Consider the following 18,454-nt stretch of genomic DNA (forward strand, 5'->3'; position numbering starts at 1 on the left):
TGGGTAAATCTGCTAAATGATTGACCTTGATAATGGAAGACAAGCCGATGTCAAAATATAGCTGTGCATTAAGTGATTCAAGCTAAATTTAGAGTAGCAAAACTACAACAATAACAAGTCTGTTTTGACAGAATATATTTAGCAGCTTTTACAGTTAAGGATAAAAATTTAAAAATGTAGTTACTAATTTAATGATTATACATTAATATTTAATGAATTATTTAATTGTTATACCATTAATAATGAACTTATTTAATTTGTAGTTAACTAGTTTAAATAATTCTCCCTTATATGCTGTTGGCATATTTGCCATATGTTGGGGCATATTTACTTATTTATAAAATGACATGAGACTTTGTGATTCCTGCACTTGCTATACTTTATACTTCAGTACAATAAAAGCACATAAATTTGGAGTTGAAATGGCAGCTGAGCTAATGAGTGATCCTCTGCTGTCATCTACTGGTTATAATGATAATTTAATAACATTTTAATCTTAAAAGTCTTTGTTTTTCGCTAGGAGACACATTTTCTTCATGTCATCTTCATTAATGAAAAGTCTATCTTTAAAGTGAATTTTACTACGCAGCCATAGAGTTGAGAAGGCAAATATTATAAGTGTTTAAAATGTGTTCATGACTATGAAGGTAAGTTATTGATTATCGATAACACCATTATGATGTCATTGGGGAGATAACATCTCTAGCTACCTAATGTTAAAGGCATCATCTATCGTTATTGTTATGCTATCATTATTTACCATGTTGCAATTATTATTATTTTTTCTCGACTTCTGACAAGAACGAGGCAGGAGAGGTTTCTGTAAGGGTCTCAAGAGTCTCTACCTATATAAACCACAACATTAAATCAGCTTTACTGGACGTTTACGAGCTGGCTTGTTATAAAATATGTATAAAGGATCGTTTAACCCTTGTGCACTCCTTATTTGGGAGTCACACTCATGGTCTTCACGGTCAAAAGTGACCGGACACCTGAAATTGTTTTTTTTTTTCTTCAGTAAAATCAATCTAATATATTTTTGTTCTAGAATATTTTTTTCTTTTTTAAAAATAGTAAAAAAAAACAGTCTCTCCAGGAGAAATCAAATATTTATAAATAAAAATATATATTTATTAGGGGTGTCAACGTTAATGCATTCGATTAATCAAAAAATTTTAACGCATTAATATTTTTTTAACGCAGATTAATCGTTTGATAAGGTTTGACCCCAACTTCTTCCCGTCATCAGAGCGTGGAAGGTTATCTATCATTGTGTGATGAGGCTACAGTTGCCCAGTGTTGCCAGGGCAGCGGCACAAGTGGGCTATTTTGAAAATACAGTCGTGGGAAAAAAATACAGAACCGTGGGTTTCGGTTTTTTAGGCTACATTTTTAATGTACCACGGCCGCCCAAAGTGTGTATAGACAAATAAAAATTGAAATAGATCATTTTACTAATGTGTATTATACTTGGAATGTATACCTGGCAGAACGGAGAGGCGGTTGTAACATCACAAACAACGTGAGTTTCAGCCAGATCACATGTTAAGGCTTTTACACAGCAGAAATAAACATGACAACAGCCACTACAGATTATATTAGATAATAAACACACGATGAATGTGTACATCTGAAATGCTAATTCGTGCAGCGATATAAAAGGCTATAAATAGCATATTTTAACAACATAACGACCAAATTCAACATGTGATCGTAAAAATAAGTTATTACAAACACTCGATGGTGGTTTGAAGTGAGTTCTGAGTAAAAGTGTGCTATTAATCTAATAAATTGTTTTATGAAGCATGATGCTAATATTAGCTCTAATGTAGCTGCAGAACAGGTCCAATTCTTCTTCATAATGCATTTTGTCATAATACTTCACATAAGGTCGCAAGAAAATGTTTTGTTGTATTTATTTAGAAATACTTTTGATAATAGTTGGGTAAATGTATGGGATTGAAGCGATGTGGCATAGTAAACGTTTTATTGCCAGTATAAAGGCTGGTAATGGCTGAATAAAAACAAAAGAATAATAAGGATTATGTCTCATACCTGGCGGAAGTGTGAAAGGTTCTGTTTCCTTAAACTAGTTTGTCATGCATTTCTTTATTTCAACACATTTACAGATAAATCCTAGTATTTAAAATTTGTGATTAATCATGATTAATCACAGTCCATGACTGTGATTAACGCGATTTTAAATTTTTTAATCGATTGATAGCACTAATATATATATATATAAGCTCGATACCATAGAGCCCCCCCACATAACAAATCCCAATTTAACCCCTGGTTACATCCATACCAATTCATTTGAGTGTGTATAATTGTGTATGTGTGTGTCTGTGAGTGTGTGTGAGTGGATGTATCTGTTTTACACTCTTGATGTTTTAGAGTATAACGCATTCCTTGCTGTCCACTTTTTAACTGCATTGTAGTTAAATTATTGATTTTATTTTACATATTTGCTGTGTTACATGCACACCAGTTCATTGGGGTGTGTGTGTGTGTGTGTGTGTGTGTGTGTGTGTGTGTACACGTGTGTGAGTGGATGTGTTGATTTTGCACTCTAGGTGTTTTAGAGTTTCACCCCTTCTTTGCTGTGCATTTTTTTTTTTTTTGCATTGTTGGGGATTTGTAGATTGTACACACACAAATGTTCTGGGGGGCGCTAGCGAGCCATGGATCGATAGGTCGCACTCCTTCACAGCTCCCGCAAAAATCAAAGATAAATTGACATTTTGAAGGACTATATCTGCATAAAGTTTCATTAAAATTATAGTTAAAAGTTTCCTAAATACTTATCGGTGACAAGATGAAATCGAGTTCGAAGCAACAAACCTCAAGGGGAAAAAAGCAGTGCGAAACAGGCCCCATTTCACCGAGCTCTCCTGAGGACGCTGGGCCACTGGAGGGGGTTTTGCAACGATCAACAGATGCTACTATTCGTTACGTTCCGATCTACGAGCTACCAAGGTAGAAATATGCCAGACAATCGACACTCGGATTGAAGAAATGGCTTCTACTGTTAGAGGGGAAATCTCCGCTCTTAAATCAGAAACCCAGGCGGCTATTCAGGCCTTGCAAGCTACGACAGCGCAACAAGGCTCTACCCTCACCGATCTTGAACAGTCGACCACAGATTCATCTGACGCTATATCCAAGCTTCAGTCAGAGGTGAAACGCCTATGCTCAGAAGTGAACGTGCTGACAGATAACTGCATGGATCTGGAGGGACGATCTAGAAGACAAAATGTGCGGATTGCCAGACTAAAAGAGGGGACCGAGCGGGGCAAGGAGATGAATACATTTGTTTCTGAGCTTCTGAAAGAGGTGCTGTCCATGGATGAAAACCCGCTTGTAGATCGTGCACACAGGGCGTTGCGTACGCACCCGAATGACACCGACCCGCCGCGCTCAATCATAGTGCGACTCCACTACTTTCGGGATGTGACAACCATCCTCAGGAAAGCTGCAGAACGACGGGACCTAATCTACAGTGGCCAAAAGATCCGCATATTTCCGGATTTTACTCCTGAAGTAGCAAAGCGCCGATCGGCGTTCTATAGAGCAAGATAATTACTCTGTGACAAGCCAGGGGTGCGGTATGGAACATTATTCCCAGCGTAACTTTCAATGGCACAGAGACGGTGTTCACTGATGCGAGAAAAGCCGAAGAGTTTGCCGAGCTGCACTTTGGCACTGGCCAAAAGGATGCTGACGGTAGTGGTTGATATTAACAACGGCGCTCTGGGTATGTGCTTCCTCACAGAGATTACATCCTAGGTTCTTTAACAGTCTGTGGTGGCTGTTCACTCCAGTGTTTTATTTTTGTACTGTCACTGATATTCTGCATATTTCTAATAAGTTCAAGTTCTCAAAATGTTAATTCTGGATTTCAGAATATATGTTATTTGTGGGGCAGTTTTAGGCTTCTACTGTTAGAAGTGTTCAATAAGGGAAGTAGTGATTGTTCATGTCTGCTAATTGTTTTGTTTTTGTTTTTGCCTGTTTTTCTTGTTACTTCCTTAGTGGGGTCGCGCCCTACTCTGAAGGCTTCTCAGTATAGGCAAGACATTGGGCATGTTAAGGGGTGGGTAATGTCGGGACTTTTATATTTTCTGTGTATTCAATTATTTCACACAATGGTATATGCAGTAGCTTGGTATGTTCCTGCGCTATACTGCAGCAGAATAACATAATGCAATCTGAGAAGGGGAGACAATTTACTGTGGTCACTTGGAATGTTAAAGGACTGAATCAACCAGTCAAAAGGGGTAAGGTGCTGGCACATTTAAAATCACTATCAAGTGATATAATATTTCTTCAAGAAACACACCTAAATAAAAATGAATATATTAAGTTAAGGTGTAGGTGGATTGGTCAAATGTACCATGCTACATGTACAGTTAGGTCAAGAGGAGTGGCCATTCTCTTCAGAAAAGGCACACCGTTTATCCATAAGTCAACTATTGCGGATAAAGAGGGCAGATACTTAATAATAGTTGGAGAACTGTACGCACTACCCATAACATTGTTAAATATTTATGGACCTAATACGGACTCGCCCTCATTTTATAAGCATGTTCTTGCTCAGATCCCTGATATTTTGCTCACTAATTTACTTGTTGGGGGTGATCTGAATTTAGTTTTGGATCCATATTTAGATCGTTCATCTTCTCGCAGAGCTTCTTCTTCAAATTCCAGTATCTTTTTGAAAGAATATTGTAATAACTCCTAATCTGTTTTATATTTGGAGAATTTTTAATCCACAGGACAGAGCATACTCTTTTCATTCTAATGTTCATAATGTATATACACGAATAGATTACTTCTTGGTAGATGCTAAATTGATGCCCCTCACTAGTAAAGTCGTGTATCATGACAGTGATCTCAGATCATGCTCCTCTCTCATTTTCTTTAAACGTTTCTAGCATGCCTCATTGTGATAGGATATGGAGACTTGACCCACAGCTCCTAAAGCAACCAAAGTTTTGTGATTTTATAAAAGAACAAATCTCCTTTTTCTTTGAGACGAATGATCGCCCTGAAACATCCCCCGCAATACTTTGGGAGACTATGAAAGCTTATATCAGGGGTTGTATTATTTCTTACCCCAAGAAAAAGGGCTAAATTGGTAGAGCTGGAACAACAAATAAATTGTTTAGACAAAGAAAACGCTGTACGTCCATCCATAGAGACTTATAAGAAAATACTTTCTTTAAGATTTAAATATAATCAGATACTTTCAGATCATATCATCAGAGGATTCCTATACACACAACAAAAATGTTTTGAATTTGGTGACAAACCCCATAAGTTACTGGCAAGACAAATTAGGAAAATAGAAAGTGATCGAACCATAAGTAAAGTTAAGTCAGAAAATGGTGACATTTTAACATCACATAATGAAATCAATGAGAGATTCAAACAATTTTACGAAGAATTATACTCTTATAGGTCCTCAAATGATGATCTAGTTGTCAAAGATTTCTTAGACAGTTGTGACCTTCCCACCTTAGTCCAAGATCGTAATGCCCTCAATGCTGAGCTCTCGGTTTCAGAAATATTAGATACTATCAAGACAATGAAATGTGGGAAAGCCCCTGGCCCAGACGGCTATCCCAGTGAGTTTTATAAAGAATTTGGCGATCTACTCTCACCTCATCTATTCAAAATGTACACTCAAGCATATAATGTTGGCAGGTTACCTCCTACTTTAAATGAAGCCATCATAACAGTCTTGCCCAAGAAAGGGAAGGCTCCAGTAGAAGTAAGTAGCTATAGGCCAATATCACTTTTGCCATGTGACCAAAAAATCCTGGCTAAGGCTTTATCCATTAGACTTAGTTCTGTAATGGACAAACTTATTCATCCCGATCAGACAGGGTTTATTCCTAATAGGCAATCGTCTTCGAATCTCAGACGTCTTTTTAATATAATTTACTCTCAAAATACACACATAGATGATCTGGTCATTGTTTCTCTTGACGCAGAGAAAGCTTTTGACCAATTAGAATGGTCCTATCTTTTCGCAGCTCTAAGAAAATTTGAAATTGGTGATAATTTTGAAAGGTGGATAAGAACTCTTTATCATAAGCCATGTGCAAGGATTCTTAGTAATAGAATTATTTCTCCTCCTTTCAGTCTATATAGAGGTTCTAGACAGGGCTGCTCATTATCCCCTCTACTCTTCACCTTGGCCCTTGAGCCCCTTGCACAGTCTATTCACGCTAACCCCAACATACATAGATATAGCACAAATAATACAGTAAGCAAAATATCATTATATGCTGATGATATCCTGTTATATATCACTAAACCTCAGTCTACTATTTCAACAATTTTAGAAACGGTTTGTCATTACGGTACATTTTCAGGTTACAGGGTCAACTGGTCTAAGAGTGAATTAATGCCTATAAAGGTCAGAGATATTTCTGTTCTCCAAACCTTCCCATTTAAAATAATGCAATATAAACTCACATATTTGGGAATTGAGGTCACAAAAGATTTTCATTCATTATTTAAAGCTAATTTCCCCCCTTTAGTGACTAAACTGCAAAATAATATTCAGTTCTGGAGATCCCTGCCCATTTCTTTAATAGGAAGGGTTAATATTATTAAAATGATCTTTCTCCCACAAATTCTTTATCTTTTTCAAAATATCCCAATATTTTTACCGAAGATTTTTTTCAAACAACTAGACTCCATTATTATACCCTTTTTGTGGGATTACAAAGCCCATAGAATAAGTAAAGCACACCTTTGTAAACCGAAAGCTGCTGGTGGAATGGCACTTCCAAATTTTGCCCTTTACTACTATGCTTGTGCTCTTCATACTATTATAATGTGGCTAGATCATACTGTAGCACTCTCAATTTGGATCCAAATGGAAAGAGAGGCATGTAGACCATACAATATTGGTGCAGTCATACTGTCCCCTATAAAGATAGACAAGTCAGTATATAAACATAACTGTATAATTCATAGTACAATTCGTATTTGGAAGCAGATCAAATCAAAATTTGCAATAAAGCCATTGTCTTTCCTGTTACCAATCAGCAGGAACCCTATCATTTACCCCTTCTACTATGGATGCTGCTTTTACAAAATGGAGGGACTTGGGTCTTCAGACTATTGGAAACCTATTCATAAATGGCACCTTTGCCACCTTTAGACAGCTGCAGGATAAATATGGTTTGCAGGCAAGTAACTTTTTAGATATTTGCAGATTAGGGATTATGTAAGAAAGCACATACCCTGTCTTAACGAGGCTACTCCTGCTAGTTTGGATGATCTTTTGGGGCTTGGAGGTGGGGTCAGTCATCTGATATCTTTATTGAACAAAGAATTGTCAAAGAATTTACCTTCTACAGAGAGTTTAAAATTGCAGTGGGAGCAAGAATTGGGGGAGGATATATTTTCAGAATCCTGGGCTGATGCACTAGAGCAGGGTTCCTCAAATCTTACCCTGGAGGTCCAATCCACTGCAGAGTTTAGCTCCAACCCTAATCAAACTCACCTGTCTGTGATTTTCTAATGATCCTCAAGACATTGATTAGCATGTTCAGGTGTCTTTGATTAGGGTTACAGCTAAACTCTGCAGGAAAGTGGATCTCGAGGTCCAGATTTGAGGAGCCCTGCACTAGAGAATATTCATACATGCTCGGTCAACTCTAGGCATTGCCTTATTCAATTTAAGATTATCCATCGACTCCATTATACTAAAACAAAATTACATAGACTTTTTCCAGATATCTCCCCATTTTGTGACAAATGTCAGACTGATGTAGCCACTCCCTTGCATAGTTATGTTCTTTGTTCTAAATTAATTTCATTCTGGACTGAAGTATTTAAAACTCTGTCAGATATTTTACACTGTGTATTAGAGCCTGACCCACTTCTTGTGATATTTGGAATTTCTGATAAGATCATGTCACTTAAAAAATCTCAGCAACAATTGCTGTCCTATGGACTCATTGTGGCAAAGAAACTTATTCAAAGGTTTTGGAAAACGACAAAAACCCCATCAGCTAAACTTTGGTTGGAAGAAATGATTAAGGTACTACATCTGGAAAAAATTAGATTCCTGTTGGTAAACAGATTGGATAACTTTAATCAGATTTGGTCTCCTCTTCTCATATCTCTTGATAATGCTGAGTAATCATGCGGTGTTGACCGCACCATTAGTGTGGCATGATTTAAGTCCCTAGGGTGGGGAGGGAGGTAAGGGGTTGTTTTGTTTTGTTCCATACGTTTGCTTTTTCGAATCATGCCCTCAGTTTTTTTGTGTGTTCACATACCAAGTGCCATAAAAGTCACAGAGTTTCGTACCATTCTGGTGAAGCTACAATTTTTAAAAATTCAAAATGTAAAATTCTCCGGTCAGAAATGACCAAAGACCGCACAAGGGTTTTAAATGCTGCTCTGCAATAATCTATCTTGTCTTTTTTTATTTCTTTTTTTATTTTATGTACCATATATGGTTTGTTTTTTGAGTATATTATTTCTGGGTTTTATTTTTTCGACATATATTGTAATTAATTTGTAGTCATTTGTATTTATATATTTGTTATTGTAATCAAACATTTTATTTTAGTTTTATGAGTTTTTTATTTATTTATTTATTTTCATTGTTTAGGTGGAGGCTCTAAATAAGCCCGTTGGGTTTTCTGCCTCTCCTTGCACAGTATATGGATTGTATTATTATTATTTTGTATCTATTTTACTCTTGTGCAAAAATAAACTAAACTAAAACTATGCGGAAGTTCTAAAGAGCGCTCTGTGCATATGGTCAATTGATCTATCGGTAAGCCCCTCCCCTCGAACGCAGACTAGCCAATGGCAGTCGAGTATCAGTTGCACGGGGAGCGGAACTCGGACATCTTTAGGTTTCAGTGCCATAGAGAAACATTGAAGATCCGAAGCTCGCATCGGTTTTGTGGGGTTTATGCTTCAAAAATGGAAAAACGATGTGCCTGGGGTGTACTTGTAACACGGATTCCAGGTATCCTGAGAGGATGGGCGATATCATTTATTTTATTACATTTCCTGAATCCAAACAAAACAGAGCAAAATGTCCCTAAGTATTCACCCCAGTACAAATGAAGACAAAAACGTTCATTTTCTGGTTGACACACACTCATTAAGTTACAACTTTCATCTGCTCAAGCAGAACGTAAAGAGACTTTGACGTTAATGTTATCTTGTGCTTTAGCAAGGTATCTCTGGCTAAAACTAGCCAACGTTAAAGTTAGTGAGTCCATGTACAAACCTAAATAGCGGGCTGTTCTCGCATCTTGTACAGGTGTAGGTCAAAAACACATAAACGAAGGTCTACATTTCAGTGCCTCTCCACATTAAACTGATTAAATGTGCATTAATTTAATCGTTCCCTGCGATACATGAACAGTGTTGATCCTGCATGTTGTCATCCGCGGTCGTGATGACCGACCGTAATATGAGACTTCTCCCGCTTGCATTGTGATCTGTAAACCCTCGCTTCGAGTATTTATTTTTAAATATTTTATAAATCCCTCCATGGAATATTTAATTCCCATTTGGTGGCCTTCTGTGTCCAAAATTGTGCAAAAATATCGTGGGACAAGGTTTTCATACTGTAGCTGTCATTGAAACACAGTGAGCAACTCAGTTTGTTTGTCCAAGGGAGCAACAGTAACTAAGGGGGGCGGGGCTTACCGATTGGACAATTGGTTACCAGGCAACGCAGCACTATGGAAGTTTTTTCCTAACAAAATTAAAATGAAAATTCAAATGCCTGAAAAGATCAAATAATAAATCAAACTCTCAAAACAACTACTCAAATGATAAATCAAATGCTCAAATTATCAAATGATAAATCAAACTATCAAAATGGCTTCTCAAATGAGAAATCAAATGCTCAAATTGTATTTGATATTTAATTTTCATGATCAACTCAGTATAAACCTGTCATAATTAAATGATAAATCAAATGCTCAAACTATAAATCAAATGCTCAAACGTACATCGCAAATGATAAATCAAATGCTCAAACCAACATCGCAAACGGCAAATCAAATGCTCAGATTGTTTGCTCAAACGGAAACCGAAAACGGTCCAATAGTACTGACTATTCAAAAGCGAGTTTTGAGCTGTGTAGAGTAGTGTTTATTGTTTGTCATTTCTCCGATCACAAATGCACACATAATGTTTACGTGGCGCGATGCAACGCGTAAAAAGACAGTATAAGTCATTATAATCAGTAATTATGTCCCCACTGGATGCAACAAATGCCTCGTTTGTAATGGGTTTTATTGTTTTTGTGTCGTCGCGCCGAGACATGGCATCACAAGGGGCGTAACATTTCCGTCTCACGCTTGAAGTATTTGGCCAATCACAACGCACTGGATAGCTGGCCAATCAGGGCACGCCTCGCTTCTCAGAACTATGAGCTCTGTAAAAATCGGCGCGTTTCAGAAAGGCGGGGCATAGAGGAGCAACAATAATGTACAGTATGTGGAAAATAATGTGTTTTTTTTTTCCTTAAACCGCATAAACGCATTGCATTACACCAAATACACCAAATAATGTTCTTTTTAGCAACGTCATATGACACCTTTAAGCTGTTTCAGTGGCTAAGAAGAGGGTCCGTGTACATTGCGTTCATTCGTTTTTGATTAAATATCGAAAACGGAAACATGAGAAAACGGCACCATTTAAATTTTTCGTTTTTTTCAAAAACACGAAAAGACAAGAATTCACCTAAACTTTTCGTTTTAAAGGTGCCATAGAATGCATTGATACAATATTTGATTCTCTGATATCTACATAGAAGGTATGTGGCTTAGGTAAGGGCACAAATTCTCCAGAAATGGTTTTACATGTCCATTTACAACCCTAGCATTTGTCCCTAAAATGAATTGGTCTATTATTACCTTATTTGGAAGGGTCATGAATAATAATGTTGAGCTCTGCTCTGATTGGCTGTTTCACAGTGCGGCTCATTTTAGTAGCTCACACAGTAGGAAGGAAACAGGGAAAATATACATTTCAATACTTTCTCGCAGTTATATCATTGGGTAATTATACTGTAAATAAAATGCGGGCATCAGGGAGCCGCTATTAATTTGCGGTGCATTGAAACTCCTTTGGAATGCATGATCGCTTTTTACTTTCACTTTCGAGATTCGCGATCGCACGAACTCTGTTTATACTATGGAGCGGCAGTACTTACCACACATTTTACAAGATCAGATGCTTGTCAGTGGTGCTCAGGATCTGTAAACCAATCGCCATCATCCTCAGTCATCTCTCCTTACTCTGTTTATGTGGTAAGTGAAATATTATGTACTGCAATGTAATTTTTTATTCACAAGATTTACATAAGAAAGAGGAAACAATGGTGTTTGAGGCTCACTGTATGTCATTTCCATGTACAGAACTCTTATTATTCAACTATGTCAAGGTAAATACAGTTTTCCATTCTATGGCACCTTTAAAGTTAAATAACATTACCTTGGATGTTCCCATCATAACATAACACCAATGACTTGTACATATATTGTATGGACAAACGTATTGGGATACCCCCTTCTTTAGAACAGAAAAATGCACTTCCAAAACTGTGGCAACAAAGATGGAAACACAATTCATGTATTTAAAAATTGTATTTCCATCTGTGTTCCAACAGTTTTGGAAGTGTCTAAAATGACTGTACCCATATGTACAAGTCATTGGTGTTTGGTAAAGAGTTTTTGGCTCAAGATCTGCGTTTAAAGTCACACACCAGAGGTGTTCAGCTTGGATTAGGACTTGACTTTCTGCAGACCAGTCAAGTTCTTCCACACTGACTAAATCAATCATTTCTTTTTGAACCTTGCCTTATACACAGAGGCATTGTCATGTTAGAATAGAAAAGGGTCCTGTCCAAACTGTTGCTTTAAAATTAGAAGCACACAATTCCCTATAATCTCATTATATGCTTAAACATTAAGATTTGTACTCATGGAAATTACTAAAGTAGTCAAACCTGTTCATTAGAAGGGGGTGACCCAATACTTTTGGCAATATAGTGTATGTTTTCTCATTAGCAGCAACATGTATATAAAACATGTGGTATTAAAGAGACAATGAGTCCGCTGCAGCTCGGTATACGCAACAATTGAAGATATTAGAAGACATGTTTGTGAGTGTGAGTTCAGCGAGCAATTTTTGAGATTTCAGGATTCCACCATTCATTAAGATATGTCTTGTACGAACTGCCAGGAGGCGTTGCAAATATGGGCGCCAAGTGAAGAGACTTTCCTCGACAGAGAGTTTGTTTTAAAATGATTTACATTTTTTATGATTTAATTAATTGTCAGCTTTTCATTGAACTCACAAACCCCTTGCAGTTCCTTTACGAACCCTAGTTTGGGAAACCTTGATGTAATATAATGTTTAATGCACTTCATGTTTTAAATTACAATGAATGGAACAAGTTTTCTCACTCTGCATTTTTTACATCATTATGGTACAAGATAATGGGATTTAAATCAATGTGATAAACGAGTTAAATCAAAAGTAATCCAAAAGTAATCTGATTATATTACCTAAAATGAGTATGTCCACATCAATCCAGTATTGCAAATAAATTGACTAAAAAATTAATAATACATTATTAAAAAGTGTAGAGACTCCAGTGTTTTTGTTAAATATGGTTAGTTCCAGTTATGGCTTGTATGCAGGTATAAAGTATGTGAGATTTTATGGTTACAATGGCTGGGGAAAAAACTGTGTACATTTTAGTTTGACTTGGTCCATGTATGATTGTGGGTGCACATGTTATTTGACTTCTGCCCCCTTCACATTGAAAGGGTTATTACAGTAATGTCTTCAGAGGCCTGTCTGATGCCCTCTGTGTGTCTCATCTAAAATGGGTCCCTATTGCTCCCTTTGGTCTAATAGCTTCAGTACTCTGTATATAATCAGCACTGCTGGCGTTCTTGATGAAGCTGAATTTTGTGCTGACAGACCCATTACAGTTGGCACAATCGGTGCTCAGTGATTATCTGTGTAATTTGATAACCAGTGTAATAACTTCTGATAATAATGGCTGCTCATTTTCATTTTTTTTTCTGGGAGAATTCCAAATGTGTTTTGTCTACACTGACTTTGCAGGTATTGTTGAAGATTACAAGCCCCCTTTCCATGACGTAGTGCCGAGCGACCCAAGCTTTGAGGACATGAAGAAAGTGATTTGCATAGACCAACAGAGACCAAACATCCCAAACAGATGGTTCTCAGACCCGGTCAGTACCAGCTCATATACCTTTACAAATCAAGTTAATCAGTCATGATCTTTGAAGAACATAATACCGTGTCCTAACCAGATCAAGTGGCAAGCAATGTGTCTTCCCCCATTGAAAGTAAAAATGTAATCAGTCAGAACACATTGAATAGAAATGTCATAGTTATAGTCGGTTAGGAAAAAAAAAAACCTCTTAAAAGGACAAAATTGTTTTATCGCTTTTTACATTATTGTATGACATCTGGACAGAGTGTTAAAGGGTGGGTGGAATTAAAAGTATGAATCTTCACAAAAAAAAATTCAATCACAAAACAAATCTCAATGGATCTTGTCCTCCCAACTAGGAATTAGTATTGTCACAATATTAGGATTTTAGTAACCATTACCAATTCCAATGAAATGCAATGATTGTTGATGCCAATTTCAATACCAGTTGTATGTAGTCAAGTAACATAATTACTAAATACAGCTTCAAAATAAACTAAACTAAAGCTAGTGATAAAAAAAGAACAAAGAAACACATTACAATCAACAGACAAAGAATGTTTTTAAGTATATATGAGTGCTTCAAAACAGGGGTCCTCAACTTTGAACCCCGAGATCCACTTTCCTGCAGAGTTTTAGCTCCAACCCTAATCAAACACACCTGAACAAGCTAATGAATTTCTTCAGAATTACTACAAAGTTGCAGGTAGGTGTGTTTAATCCAGGTTGGAGCTAATGTCTGCAGGAAAGTGGGCCTCAAGGTCCAGAGTAGAGCACCCCTGATTTAAAAGTTTCCAGACAACAGGTGTTTTCTCTTTTTCTCACCATTATTGCCATGTATGTATTATTTTAAATACATAATAAACAGTGGTAGGTCTAATGGCTGCGCCCAAAACAATATTTCACTCAAAAATGAAAATTTGCTGAAAATGTACTCACCCTCAGGGCATCCAAGTTGTAGATGAGTTCGTTTCTTCATCAGAACAGATTTGGAGAAATTTAGCATTACAACACTTGCTCACCAGAGGGCCCTCTGCAGTGAATGGGTGCCTTCAGAATTAATTCAGACAGCTGGTTTAAAACATCACAATAATCCACAAGTAATCCACAATACTCCAGTCCACTGATTAATGGTTTGTTAAGTGAAAATCTGCACAAAGCTACATAGAGCTATTTTGACACATTAAATGTCACCTGTTTACAGTCCCTTAAAGGCACTCTCAGTCTTGTACAGCTGCCTTTCAGAGCCTGCACATACACAGTGCATATGGCTATTTGAAGTAGCCGTCTGTCTGTCAGTGAGTTTAGATATTTTTTGAGTGGACTTCACAGCAAACAGATGGCTGTCCTTACCGCAGATATTAAATAAAATAAAATAAAAATGTTTAGTAAATTAAAAAAATATATAATAAATCAATACTGCATTTATTATGCATCGATCTAGAATCACTGGAGAAAGATTCATGATGCTTCTGAGAATTTTTTTTCTCCCACCCCCCTAGGTGGTATGACATGTTGAACCACAATATGAGTAATACGTCCCTGTAAATGTAGACAAAATAGTGAATTTTGCTGGAAATTCAATCTGAAAAATGGGATTTATTTAATAAACATGCAGTTTTATTATTGGATAATTTAATTATACATTTTGCACATGAAAGGTATTTCATTTTTAAAATCTTTTCTCTTTTTATTTAAGGCCTGATGGACACAAGCCAAAAGAGAAGTTTATTCATTGCAACAAATTTAAACACGTCATAATTTAAATATAACAAATACATTTATAAAGTAAAACTAAATTAAAAACCATTTCTGTTATTCCTATACTGTTACTGTTAAGTTTCTACTCTAAATTTCGATTTAGATTCTGAAATGCTAAAGCTCACATCGCAATTTAATCTATTATATGAACATGTGTGACCTCGTGTAAAGAAGAAAAGGATTGCTCTCTAATAGCCACTGCAGTATAAATATTATTTAGCAAAAACTCCACTGTTTTGTGTTTTTAACCCTCCCTTCGCCTGATTTAGTCTCTTGTTTTGTTTTTATTTTTCAGACTTTAACAACAATCGTTAAACTCATGAAGGAATGCTGGTACCAGAACCCATCAGCCAGACTTACAGCATTACGCATCAAAAAGACTCTGACAAAAATGGATAATTCTTTGGACAAAATCAAAGCGGACATATGAACTACTTCCTTATGGAAGACCTTAAAGGCCTTTTTATTGTGCCCAGTGGATGTCTCATCTGGTGAACAAACCGGAAAAATTGATCATCTGGGCTTAGTGCTCTTATAGAGGCACATCATATTTATTTTGAATTTAAAGTGGGGCATATTTTGGCATCCAAAGAGGTTGTAGTGGGCATTTGAAAGACTGCAGACTGCTTTTCATATGGGAGTTATTTCTTTTAGCACAAAGGATTTTTGAAACATCTTGTTCTGTCACATTACAACAGCTGGGCATTCGAAGAAACTGCTTTAATGATAGTGTACTTAAAAAAAAATAATAATAAAAAAGTAACCTTACAAACTTACAAATCAGACAGTTCTAGATCATAATAAAGCAACACTACTACAACCCTACAAATGATTCAATTGCAACCCAAAGAAAAGAGAAATTGCTTTTTTTTCTTTCTTTTTTTTCTTCTGGCTCTTTATCATTGTCATTTATAGTGCAAGTAGACAATAAACATAATACTCAATCAATCTGTCATGAACAAATGATGAGTTTTAAGGTTGCACCTCAGTCTCTATCTTGATACACTTTCTGTTTCACATTGTTTGTAAATACAGATGCTGAAAAAATAAAACAACTTAAATAAACCTACAAGATCCTTAATCCAAGAAACATATATCTGCAAAGTGTTTTTGTTTATCAAATAATTCACACAAATTCACACAGTTTTTCAACAGTTACAGATTTAGCCTAGATTAAGTTGTTACTACTAGTTTGGTGCCAAATGTGTGTTTGTTTATAGTTATTGATCATGTATATAAATATACTTCATGTGTAGAAAGGCTCCAAATAGTACTTGTTGGGTATCACTTTTTTAAATAGGTGGAAAAGGTGAAACAGGGTTGCACTCAGTTAAACATCATTAGCCCAGTTAAACATTACATTTTGGGTAAATAAATTTAGATATTGTTTACCTCATTTACATAATTGCTGGACATATGGAGGGTATAGCTTGTCTTGCATGTCTTGGCAGTGAACTATTAATGGCTGCAAGAGAATAAAGACGTCTTTAAACCAGTTTTAAAAGTGTCAATACATGTAGTTTTTAAAACATTTTCTGGTCTTTATTTAAACTTATTAAATGATCAAAACAAGAAAACAAGTACGTGGGGTCTTTAATGTGCTCAAAAAGCAAACCGGCTGGGCCTGTGCATGCTGTATTTTGATATCTCAAATGGTTTAGCAATGGCGAGTCAAATTCAAGCCAAAAAGGGAAACAGTAAGTTTGTGATTTTAGATTGGGCTGTATTTTTGGTAAAGGATGCTGAGCACATGGATGTGACTGTTGTGAGTCAAGGTCATAGTATCGTACTGTGAACTGACAGGTCAGCAGTAAAAGTGTAAATGTAAATACGCATTTACTGTAAGTCAGTAAGTTTCTTTCTTATATGTTGGCCTCAGAAATATGACAAATAGTAATATGACAAAATCTGTGAAGTATCTTTGGGCTGCAGTATTACTTTTTAAAATCTGTACAAATATATTACATGTGTACAAATATGATTAAATCATTTTGCAGGCTAAAATAACATGAAAATATGGTGCACTAATCAACATCTGCTTGTATTTGTTTTGCCTGCTCTAATCCAATCAGCATAAACATACCATTATGATACTTCAATACCATAAAGATATAGAGAATTTCACATCTCAGGTGTTTCTGATCACTAACAATGGCTGCAATTTCAAAGAATAGGGCAAGGGCACCAAGAGCAATTACGGACAAAAGGTGATAGCCTGAGTTATCATGATGCAGAACAATCATCTTCACCATATGCAGTGTCCATTACTTTACTTTTTAATGTGATGTTATGGCAAGACATAGGTTCAGCGGATCTTAAAGAGATTTTCAAATTTATATCTCCACATCTGAAATTACATATAGAAGCATGAAACATACAGACTTTGGTAGCAGTTTATTTTACAGTACGTGTACTTCCCTGGTACATACATGGTAAATATCTTGTACCTACAGCCAAAGAGTGGTAACACAAGGTATTTACCTGAAGTGTACGTACATGGTAACAAATAAGAAACACGGCTGAACTTCACAGTCGTACATGCATGGTAATTAGTTTGTACAAACAGACAAGTGTGGGTAATAACGGTCACTTACAGGTAGTGCCCATACATGGTAACTAATTAGATACTTTACTGTACTTTCTAATGTATATACATGGTAAATATGTAGTACTTATGGACAAGTGGGTACAAACAGGCACGTCCTTCCTTACAGTATCCGTATATGGTAACTAATAAGACATTACTGTACATACTAATGTAGCACCTACGGAAAAATGTGCTATTAGTTACCATGTACGTACACTTCAGGTACGTACCTTGTGTTACCACTCATTTGCCTGTAGGTACAAGATATTTATCATGTATGTACCAGGGAAGTACACATACTGTAAAATAAAGTGCTACCGACTTTTCTTACACAAATCTTTATACAGTGCATTTATGTGTGTTTTGTATCTCTGTGAGGTTGTGATGTGGTTTTCACCCCTTTTTTATTAAATGATGATAAATAAATTATAATAGTTTGACTTGAATTCAGTCTAGACTCAGGTAGACCTATTACAGGTAGTTCTTCAGACATGAATGTCGGGGACATAACTGCAGGTTCCCTTTTGTACCAATGTCTGTTGAACTGAAGTAGGTGCGGGTTCATTGTCACTGACTTTGGGCATTAAATGTCGCTGATTTCTTCTGAGTACTCCAGTCTCAAATTTGAATAAGGAATGACCGTAGTGTTAGATCATTCTTTTCCATTTCCAATCCTTGATCTTCAGGATCGCTATGAAAAGCCATTTTGCAGTGTGTGCACACTATAGTGCTGCATCCTCTTTCAAGTTTTCACTTTACTAATCCTTGTTCACTAAAGCAAATAGGTTGGAGCCCTTTAGCATCTTAATCACACCCATTGCACTTGATTTATCACATCCAAGAAGATT

At 36.3% G+C, this 18,454-nt stretch overlaps 1 protein-coding gene across 3 annotated transcripts in view; it reads left to right on the forward strand.

Annotated features, from left to right (window-relative positions):
• LOC131546925 (activin receptor type-1-like) overlaps positions 1 to 16,087 on the forward strand; it is an 89,378-nt gene extending 73,291 nt beyond the window's left edge. For all 3 annotated transcript variants that reach the window (XM_058787060.1, XM_058787059.1, XM_058787061.1), the window contains 2 exons: positions 13,144 to 13,274; positions 15,315 to 16,087. In XM_058787060.1, coding sequence (XP_058643043.1) covers positions 13,144 to 13,274; positions 15,315 to 15,449 — 266 coding nt within the window. In that variant the 3' untranslated portion in view covers positions 15,450 to 16,087. The remainder of the gene's footprint in view (positions 1 to 13,143; positions 13,275 to 15,314) is intronic.
• The last annotated feature ends 2,367 nt before the right edge of the window (positions 16,088 to 18,454 follow it).

The sequence above is a fragment of the Onychostoma macrolepis genome, chromosome 09 (genome assembly GCF_012432095.1).
Source record: "Onychostoma macrolepis isolate SWU-2019 chromosome 09, ASM1243209v1, whole genome shotgun sequence".
NCBI classification, from domain to species: Eukaryota; Metazoa; Chordata; class Actinopteri; order Cypriniformes; family Cyprinidae; genus Onychostoma; species Onychostoma macrolepis.